The sequence below is a fragment of the Eurytemora carolleeae genome, unplaced genomic scaffold, assembly GCF_000591075.1.
Source record: "Eurytemora carolleeae unplaced genomic scaffold, Eaff_2.0 scaffold1903, whole genome shotgun sequence".
In the NCBI taxonomy this organism is placed as follows: Eukaryota; Metazoa; Arthropoda; class Copepoda; order Calanoida; family Temoridae; genus Eurytemora; species Eurytemora carolleeae.
In genome coordinates, this window is record NW_019397791.1 from 1 (window position 1) to 10602 (window position 10602).

Here is a 10602-nt window from a genome sequence, read left to right on the forward strand (position 1 = left end):
CATGATAATAATTAAAAGACTTAAAAACAAATATGTCATGGACACATTGTAAGACTCAATTATAACTCAAAGCTATGTATGAGTCATGAATTTAGATTTCATTGTGTTTAAAACCTATTCTAAGTCACAATTCTAAGTCTTAATAAGGTCTATAACACCGTTTCAGTCACATTTATGTCTAAATCACAGTTGTCAGGCTTTATTATATTCAAGGCCCATGCATTCTAAGTCACACTTTCAGACCATTTTGTCTCTTAGACACTTTCTAAGTTAAAATTCTAATTCACAGCTTTGTCTAAGACACTTTCTGAGTCACAAAAACATCTTCTCAGTCCCAATCATGTCTGAGTCACCTTTTTCTTGGTCAATTTTGTTTAAGAGTATGTCTTTTATACGATTATGACTTTTAATATTTAAAGACAACATTCTAGTTTAAGACACAAACATATCTCAGTTATTCTTTTAGGCTTGATAATATAATGTTTCCTCGTCAGTTTTTTGTTAAAGTTAAAAGCAATGCTTCCTAGTTCTTTGCTTATTCATTGCTTTTTGCGTTTGATGCTTTGAAATTATGTTTTTGATGCTTTCAAAATAATTTTTTGATGCTTTACTACACGGTCAAAGCATCCAAAGTGTTGAAATTGAAAGACCCCGCACTAAGGGTGTGAACTTTTTCTGAAATAATTTTACAGAAGCAAAAAAGTATTCTACTTGGAATATTAAGACATGTTTATAAAATATATTTTTCACAAAAATCAAAAATGTGCCCCTCAAATGCGGGTTAATATTTATAAGGGAAAATGAAAATTTTGAAATACCTTTTGGGTATTAAATCAATTTACAGAATCGAAAAATATTAAAATTTGACTGAGTAAGGTCAAAAAAGATATTTTTCAATACTGTAATGAAATTTATTCAAATAAAAAAACTATTTTTGACCATAACTTGCCCAATTTTCAAAATTTTTCAATTCTGTAAATTGTTTGGAACTCTTGTTTTCAAGCTGGTTCAATGGATACCCATATTATATATTGTCAAATTTTTCATTTTCGCTAACACTAGTGATTTTTTATCATTAAACCCCATTTGAGGGGCACATTTTTAAATTTTGTGAAAAATGTATTTTATAAACATGCCTTAGAATTCCAAGTTGAATACTATTAATTTTGCTTCTGTAAAATGATTTTAGAAAAGTTTAAATTCTGCGTAACCTTTAACTGTAAATGACAGAGCTGAAACTATTCAGTGAATTTGCGTAGTTTAGTTTCCTCCAATTCGTTGCAGTGTGCAGTCTGCACTCTGCAGGCCCTTGCAACTTCAAGATTTGTTTTACACAGATGATTGTGAGAGTTAAAGTTGAAATGTATTTGAACAGTACGATAAAGAAATAATAATACCAGGTTATTCATGCACAAATAATTCTATAGGTAGAGAACTCCCTTTTAGAACTCGATCTTTTCAAGCGTTTCCATGCGAAACAACTTTTTATTCAATTTTGTTAAAAATTGCCTTTAATAACAATAAAAATATGTTTTTAGCTATACATGCGGTAATATTTAGCGCAATGAAGCGCAAAGTTTGTATTATTCTTCTGAGATCCATATCATTAGAAACCTATATTTTGTCGTATACAAGTATGATATTTGGTTTGGCATAAAATGCAGCAAGTTAACTTTTCAACAAGTTTATGGTTATTGTTAAGCTGCGCATATTACGTTTGGAAACCCTAATTTTTTTTGCAAACATTAAGCAGCAAAAATTAAAATGAGTTTATAATCGGAAATTCAATGTATTGAACCATGAATCTAATTTATTTATGTTAGAATCAGTCGTCTGAAAAGTCTCATCCTGGCTCTGTAGAAACCAGATTTAATCTCTTTTCTAAATGACTAAACTTAATATTTTATTCAATCTTGTTAAACGACATTCTTTTAGAATTTATTTAAAGGAGTTGTTTAAATATTTTCGTAATGTGACTTTGAGAGATAATAGTTTTAGTGATTTTACCTTAGTGATTTTTTTATGAACTTTTTAGTTTTAGGACAATCCTTGGGTCTTGAAACCGGGTTGAAATTTAATTTTATAAACATTTCTTAAATTATGATATACACACTTACACTAGAACGTTTATTCATATCCTCTTCAGTTTCCGACTCTAGGGTTACATGGGTAACTATATTGATACTAAACCAGGATCTATAATATATGCTTTGGTTTCTAAATTTAACCATTATCAAGGTAGATCACGATATATTTAATATGTTTACTTAACACTTTCAACATGGAACTTAACACTTTGTACTGGGTTGTACAATGTACTATGTAATGTACAATGTACAATGTCAAATAACGTTGTACTCGTTGTACAACTACGTCATTTTAATTACAAAATCGAATCACTAAATGTTTGCAACATGATATTGTAAACTTTTACGAATTTTCAACCCAGCTAGACTTTTTATAGCACACAATTTACAGTTTGAAATAATATTGGTCTATAGGTCATCAAGTTGCAAAGATTAGTGAGTTAGAATTTGTGACAAGTAATCAGTTCCTTTATCAATGCAAGTTAGGAATTATCAATTTTGCATAGAAAAACACTAAAAATGATAAGAAAACTCCCCCCCCCTTTATAATCAGAATCATTTTCTTGAAAACATTGTTTTTAAATTATGAGTTTGGGTGATATTGATAATAATTATAAGGTTTCCTAAATAAATAAATGTTGTAATTTATAGAGTTCCAATTTATTTTTCTGAATCTGAAAATAACTATTGTATGCAAAACTATTTGCATTTCTACATTAACTTTAAGATTCAAATGCATAAATTAGAAAAAGAATTTAAACTTATTTTGGAAAACGAAGAAAAAAGAAAACTGAAAAGAATTCAAGAATAATAATAATAAGACCAAGATTGTAAAACTTTAAAAAATCTATCTGACATAAATGAATTTCAAGAGAAAAAAAATGAGAAAAACTTTAAATATTTTAAATTAAAAATTTAGAAGCAATAGTTATATTAAGGCAGTCTTACTGTTTTAAAATCCTTTTTTATTGTTTTATTTGCTTTCTAGATTCAGCTTTTACAATGAAATGTTAAAACAAGTTTTATTTTTTTGCATTCATTCTTTCAGTTCATATCAAATTGTAAAACTAAAAATACAAGAAATGTGATACAAAAATAAATTGTGTTTAGTAACATTGAACGGTTCTTAAATCTAAAACACCCCGTGTGAAATATATTTAAAAAAAGAGTAAAAACTGATTTACTGTGATCGCGTCATGAACTGGATTGACCAAGATCTAGATTAACTCAATTAACTGGACTAAATGATAAATGAATTAACTAAAAACGAAAATGATAAATGGATTAACTCAATTAACTGGACTAAATGATAAATGGATTAACTAAAAACTGGACTAAATGATAAATGGATTAACTCAATTAACTGGACTAAATGATAAATGGATTAACTAAAAACGGGATTAAATGACAGCTGAATCAAATGACGTCTGGATCAAATAACAACTGGAAAAAAGGACAACTGGAATTTACTAATAGCTGGATTGAATAATAACTGGATTAGCGGATAACTAGATCAAATAATAACCGGATTGAAATGATAAACGGATTAAATGATAACTGGATTAAATGACAGCTGAATCAAATGACGTCTGGATCAAATAACATCTGGATCAAATGACAACTGGATTAATTACTAACTGGATTGAATAACAACTGAATTAGCTGATGACTGGAACAAATAAAAAAATACTTAAATGATAACTGGATTATATAATAAATGGATCAAATAACAACTGGATTAAATAACAACTAGATCTAATGATGCACTGGATTAAATAACATCAACGGGATCAAATGATAACTGGATCAATTGACAACGGGATCAAATGACGACAGGTTCAGTTGACAAATGTAATGTAATGGCCGCCCCTATCAATATTCTTATATTAAAATATTTCAGAGATAAGATGAGAATTGCGCCCACTTTACTAGTTCCATCCAACTATACAAGTTTAGTTGAAGTAGTTCCGGTAGAAGATCCAGAATCTTCAAGTCAGCTTTATAACAAGTAAGATTACATTCACCTTTAATAAATGCATATTTCATAATTTATTCGTTCATACAGGGTGTCCCAAAAAACATGGAACTGAAGAGACGAATTCGAAGTCGGCTTTGTTACAATTTAGTTTTGTGTTACTTAATTTCATTGGTCATAATAAAGTAATGTCTGCGTCAATATTTGTCATTTAAACGGGTTAAAAGACTGCTTTGTTAATCTGCAAAACATTGCGTGATGTTCTCTAACATTTCTACAAAATAAACAATGACTTGAGGAACAACTGTACTGTGTTTGTATAGAATTTAACAACTGTACTGTGTTTGTATAGAATTTAACAACTGTACTGTGTTTGTATAGAATTTAACAACTGTACTGTGTTTGTATAGAATTTAACAACTGTACTGTGTTTGTATAGAATTTAACAACTGTACATAGAATTTAACAACTGTACTGTGTTTGTATAGAATTTAACAACTGTACTGTGTTTGTATAGAATTTCTCATTTTACAAAGCACAAAAGTATAGCAATCAAAACATAAACAAACAAATTCTTATCTCTAGCAGACGAAATACAGCTTTCCTTGTAGGTATCATCATACTATTACTAACTCAACAGATTATTTACAAAAGTGATATCAAAATCAACATTGAATGCTCATGTTTATTGAGACACCCTGTACCATAACAAAAGAAATCAAATATCTTTAGTTAGGAATTAAAAAACAGGTTCAATTTTTACATTCTTTTATCATTAATTTTAGCAGATTTTACACTGTTTCCTTGTATTTATTTTTTGTAAAAATGTTATCTTTTAGCTCCATAATCTTGCAAATATCATTTTAAAAAGTTTTAACTTATGATGAGTATACCCAGAGAGGAAGAAGAAGTAACTTAGATCGATCTAAATAATTTTATGAATATTTTCCAATATGAATATTTAAGAATTAAATTTTAAAAAAATATAAATGTAAATTTCTAATTGTTTTCATAAAATCCGCGAATTTTTGTTTATTTTTGATTTACAAAGAGAAAATGTTTACAATTGAAATAAAAGATGGGCGCGAAGCGTGCTGAAAGATTAGTATATTAAAAAAAACACATATTCTGAAAATGTTTTTGAAATTTACTATTTCTTTGCCAGAAGCTCTGATTTTCTAATTACTATATCTTGTCAATATAATATCGGGAGACCTAAGAAATTTCAAACTATATAAACTGTTAGATCAAATAAACTAAATTTACCCATTCAGGTTGGAAAGATATAGGAATTACAAAATTTGAGTTTGTGGCAAAGACTCAATTCCTCTGCATATTTTTGAATAAGGGCGGAATCTGAAAGAAAGTGGCTTTGGTTAAACGTATTAAGTATGCAATGTTTAATTAAAGATGTTTGTTCAAGTGTTTATTTAGTTGATGAAGTATTTCTAAAACATTAAGTTTAATCAATACGACATTTAGTTTGTTTACTCTCAAGGGTGGAGCAGGTTAGAATAGGAATTATTTAGACTTTCTAAACCTGGATAATAAACTTTCAGTTTAATATAAAAGAAAAGAAAATGTGAAGTTTGTATGCAATAAAGGCAGTACCAAGGTAGAACTGTATAACAGTAAAACATTTATAGAATTGTACAAAAAATAAGACTGTTCAGTTGTTTCACAGTACAGTAGTAAACTGTACTACTGCAAAGCTTTATTTCTGTACAACAGTACACGTTATATACAGCGCTTTAAAACCTATATAAAGGAACTAATTTTGTAGACCTTTTGATATTTAAATCTCAAATTTCTACTGGATCAAATAGTCTAGGTTTGAATTACCTGAGATGGAATTTAAAGAATTTGAGCCGCGGTTTAAATCCGCCAAAACCCGGTTTAAATTTATCGCCGGCTTAAATCTTGAAACATTTAATACAATTTTAAGTGGAACCAATCATATTTAAACCGCGGCTTAAATTTAAACCGCCGCTCAAATTCTTTAAATTCGGCCACTGGAAATTTCAACTTCAGATTGAAAAAGTAAAAGGCTTATCAAGATTTTATTACAGAGGATTGACTGTATGTGTATCCGTAACTACCACTAGGATGTCTTCAACTATATTTCCAGCAGTTCAAACATCTTCAAAAGCATCACATGCATCATCCATCCTACTAACAACAATGTCATCCTTACCATCAGCTGAATCTACAATATTATCATCACTAAGATCATCTAAATCATTGTCTAATCAGTTATTAAGAAGAAATAGGAGAAAAAGCAAACATCATCTTGTTACTGAAAGATTAAACCAAAAAAAAAGAAGAAAAAGTAAAATAGAAGATGACGAGGTTACAGTGATTAAGAAAGCTGATTCAAGGAATATTGTAGAAACTACAACATGCACTCAAAAAAACACATCTACCAATACTGTTTACACTATACTAGAAGTTCCAGATGTTGAAGAAAATCAAATACTTGACGTTGAAGAAGATACTAATTCAGAGATATATAAACAAAGGTTAGTATATGAATAGTTATTAGGTTTATCTACACTTTTAAAACTTCAATTTCAGTCTAAATATTGAAATATTGAAAGACGTTTTTTTCTACTTTTCTATTTCAAACTTTTAAACCCTTTTTCATTTATCTGTATATTAAATGCTCTCAACTATATTTTCAATACTCCCAACTTATATTAAATGCTCCTAACTGTATAATCAATGCTTCCAACTGTATACTAAATGCTTCCAACTGTATATTAAATACTCGCACCCAATTGTATAATCATTAATAAATACTTCCAACTGAATTTTTAATTCTTTCTACTTTTAAATCAATGCTCCCAACTATGTTTTCAATGCTACCAACTATATATTATGTGCTTCAAACTATATATTCAATGCTTTCAACTATCTATATATAATGCTTGCTATTGAATATTCATTGCTCCAAGCTGTATAATAAAAGCTTCCAACTATATATTCAATGCTCTCAACTAAATATATATTTGATGCTCCAATCTATATATACAACGCTAACAACTATATATTCAATGCTCCCAACTATATACTCAATGCTAACAACTATATTTTCAATGCTCCCAACTATATATTCAATCCTAACAACTATATTTTCAATGCTCCCAACTATATATTCAATGCTTTAATCTAAATATTCAAAGCTTTCAACAATATATTCAATGCTCCCAAAAATATATTTAATGCTCCCATTTTTAAACTAAAAGCTACCAATTGTATTATCAATGCTCCCAACTATATTATCAATCTCTCAACTATATATAACTAATGCTCCTAACTAAATATTCAATGCTAACAACTATATAATCAATGCTCCCAACTAGATTATCAATCTCCCAACTATATTATCAATCTCCCAACTATATTATCCATCTCTCAACTATATTATCAATCTCTCAACTATATTATCAATCTCTCAACTATATTCAACTAATGCTCCCAGCTAAATATTCAATGCTAACAACTATATTATCAATCTCCCAACTATATTATCAATCTCCCAACTATATTATCAATCTCCCAACTATATTATCAATCTCCCAACTATATTATCAATCTCTCAACTATATTCAACTAATGCTCCCAACTAAATATTCAATGCTAACAACTATATAATCAATGCTCCCAGCTAGCTAAATGTTCAATGCTTCCAACTGTATAACTCCTTGAAGCTGAAATTCCTAACCTTGATTCCTTTGTTCAGGAGAGATATGTTGGAATGTTACAGAAAACATTGCAGAAGAAAGTGTGCTAGGTTTGTATTTCAGTTAATTTGTTGAACAAGATTTAAGTTTGGATTCTAATCTGTTTAAAAAGATTAAAGTTTGGATTCTAAAAGTTAGAACTGTTAGGTTGTATTTTAACCTTTCAATTCAGTAAAACTGAAGAAAATAGAAATAATATAGGTACAAAGACCGAATTTAAAGTATTTGAGCTGTGTTGCTGAACTACCCACTGACGGTTCAAATTTGAACCACAGACTCAAAGTTAAATATTCAGGAACTATTTGAATCAGTTTTTTCAATTCGACAAGCGATGGGCAGTTGTGCAAGGTCTAGACCTGGCTAAAATTCTTTCCATTCGGTATCTTGAGAAACTTTAATTCTATATTTGCAATATTTCAACATAACAGGGAATACGATTTAAGAGATTGAAGAGTTTTCTATCACATTACACTGTAACTGCAGTGGATATATTTATTGTACTGTAAAATTTACTGTGGACTATTTTAATTATTTTTCTAATTTCTTTTTTAAAACTTGGTTTAAGATTTAAATAATGTATAAAGAATACCCACAATGTACATTGTACAGTGTTATTCCTCTTGAATATATATCTTTATTATTTTCTTATTTCCTTTTAAAAGTTGGTTTAGGATTTTAATAATGTATAATGTATAATGCATCCTGTCATATCATGTAAAAAGTATAATGTGTAAGAAATTTTTATCCACAAGATTTTGAAAAGTATGGAGAAATTCTGATATCCGTCAGAACCGGTCAGAACCGTCAATTTCCATTCGTTAACAAACGGAAAGCCCCATTAACATATAGAAAATTTATAATGTATAATGTATAATGTATAATGTATATTGTATAATGTATAATGTATAATGTATAATGTATAATGTATATCGTATAATGTATAATGTATAAAAATGTATAATGTATGATGTATAATGTATAATGTATAATGTAAATGTATAATGTATAATGTATAATGTATAGTGTATAATGTATAATGTATAATGTATAATGTATAATGTATAATGTATAATGTATAATGTATAATGTATAATGTATAATGTATAATGTATAATATATAATGTATATTGTATATTGTATAATGTATATTATTGTTCTAGGTTTGAAAGAGGAGAACTAGATGTAAAAGATATTTCCCTGAATGAAATATTTGATAGTTTTCAATAACAATATTTCTAAAACAATTCAACAAAGTACAATTACAATAAAATATTTGGAAACAAGAAATATTTGAAAAGAAAAGAAGCCAAGTTTTAGAGGAAAATCTTAACCATTGCCCGCACCTACAGGGTGTTCCATGAAACATGACAGTTGGTGAATAGTTTTAAATGTCTTCTTCCATATACTCTATACTCTTTACTCTATACTTTTTGCAGTTTATTTAGTTTCAAAAAATCTTTAAAACAAATATATTTAACTTTAAAATCCAAATTAGCTATAAAATTACTGCCATTGAATATTTTGTTTATCATTTTCTTTTTTATCAAATAATTTATTATGGAAGAAGACATTTTAAATTATTCACCAACTGTCATGTTTCGTGGGACACTCTGTAGGTGCAGCCATTACAGGGCACTAAATAGCATTAGATGAGCTTATGTACATACAAAACATATATATTATTTAAAGAATGATTTGCACTTACAAAAACTTATATAGAGGTTTTAGCAACATTTTTAATATATCGTTAATAACGGTTATTTCATTCTACAATGTAAACTGTTAAAAACATTTTATGTTTTCTTTTCTTACAATGATATGGGTTTGAGGTTTAGGGATTAATTGCCAAAATATCTGTGATGCTTCACCAAATTGTCATACAGTGATAACCAGGAAACCGTGGAATAGGAAGACGACATTCAAGCAGTAATTAAGTGTATTTGATGTTGTTACAAAGCACATCGTTTTAATAGTAACATATCAAGTCACTTATTTAGTGAAATAGGTCTTTTCATTCTAAACAATTGTTGTGTTTTATGTTTATTGGAATATTTAAAGGTATAACTTGAGCCTAAAATCATTTTCCTTTTCTAACCAATTTTTTGCCATGTCAAATGTCAATACAATTGATGTATTGTTGATACTGTAACTGTGATTTAAACTGAATACATTATAATGTAATTTGTTTTTAGTTTTAAAATAAATTTTTATAATATTAGTTTTATGACACTTGAGTTATGTAATTTGAACTACCGCCGGTTCAAATTTGAATCACCAATTCAAATCCTTTTTTATATTCAACTGTGAATCAGTGGTTCAAAATTGAACTGGCATGACAATATGTAGATTAGCGACGTAGGACAAATTCAATATTTGCTAAGATATTTAAGTTTGTGGCGGTAAAGGAGTTCTTGATAGAGTCCAATAAATCTGACTGAATCGTTTTAATAATAAAAAGTTTCATCTGCAGTTTATGTATACATTTTTATTGTCTGGTTGTGTGTCTGTTGGTTTGTTTGTGTCAATTAAACCTCAAATAAAGCTAAACCGATAATTCTATTTTTTTGGGAAAAACTCACTTGGCCCCTTGGAAGGTTTACCATTGTTTAAAGTTTACGAAGAAGAAAAGTTTGCAGAAACAAAAAGGTGAATATTGAAAGTAAGAGGGGCGCTTCGCACCTTGTACGATATGTATTTTAAATCTCGATAGTATTGATTTAATGAATCGACATCATTAACCACATTTTCGGAAGAAGTTAATTTGACTGAAAAAGGCCGTTTTTTATTTTAACTTTTT

General features: G+C 28.4%; 1 protein-coding gene across 2 annotated transcripts; it reads left to right on the forward strand.

The window, feature by feature from the left end:
- Positions 1 to 1291: 1291 nt before the first annotated feature.
- LOC111715908 (uncharacterized) lies at positions 1292 to 10017 on the forward strand. Of its 2 annotated transcripts, none has more exons than XM_023491306.1 (5): positions 1292 to 1427; positions 3988 to 4095; positions 6132 to 6581; positions 7805 to 7855; positions 8966 to 10017. In XM_023491306.1, exons 2-5 carry the CDS (start codon positions 3995 to 3997, stop codon positions 9030 to 9032), a joined length of 669 nt encoding a protein of 222 aa, XP_023347074.1. In that variant the 5' UTR covers positions 1292 to 1427; positions 3988 to 3994; the 3' UTR covers positions 9033 to 10017. The 2 variants fall into 2 exon arrangements, with proteins under 2 accessions (XP_023347074.1, XP_023347073.1); XM_023491305.1 differs by lacking the exon at positions 1292 to 1427 and adding an exon at positions 3171 to 3923.
- Positions 10018 to 10602: the final 585 nt, after the last annotated feature.

Coding starts and splice junctions, on each gene's coding strand:
- LOC111715908 (XM_023491306.1), top strand. CDS start 3,995: ATGAGAATTGCGCCCACTTTACTAGTTCCATCCAACTATACAAGTTTA. Junction 4,096..6,131: donor TCAAGTCAGCTTTATAACAA/GTAAGATTACAT, acceptor ATTTTATTACAG/AGGATTGACTGTATGTGTAT. Junction 6,582..7,804: donor TCAGAGATATATAAACAAAG/GTTAGTATATGA, acceptor TCCTTTGTTCAG/GAGAGATATGTTGGAATGTT.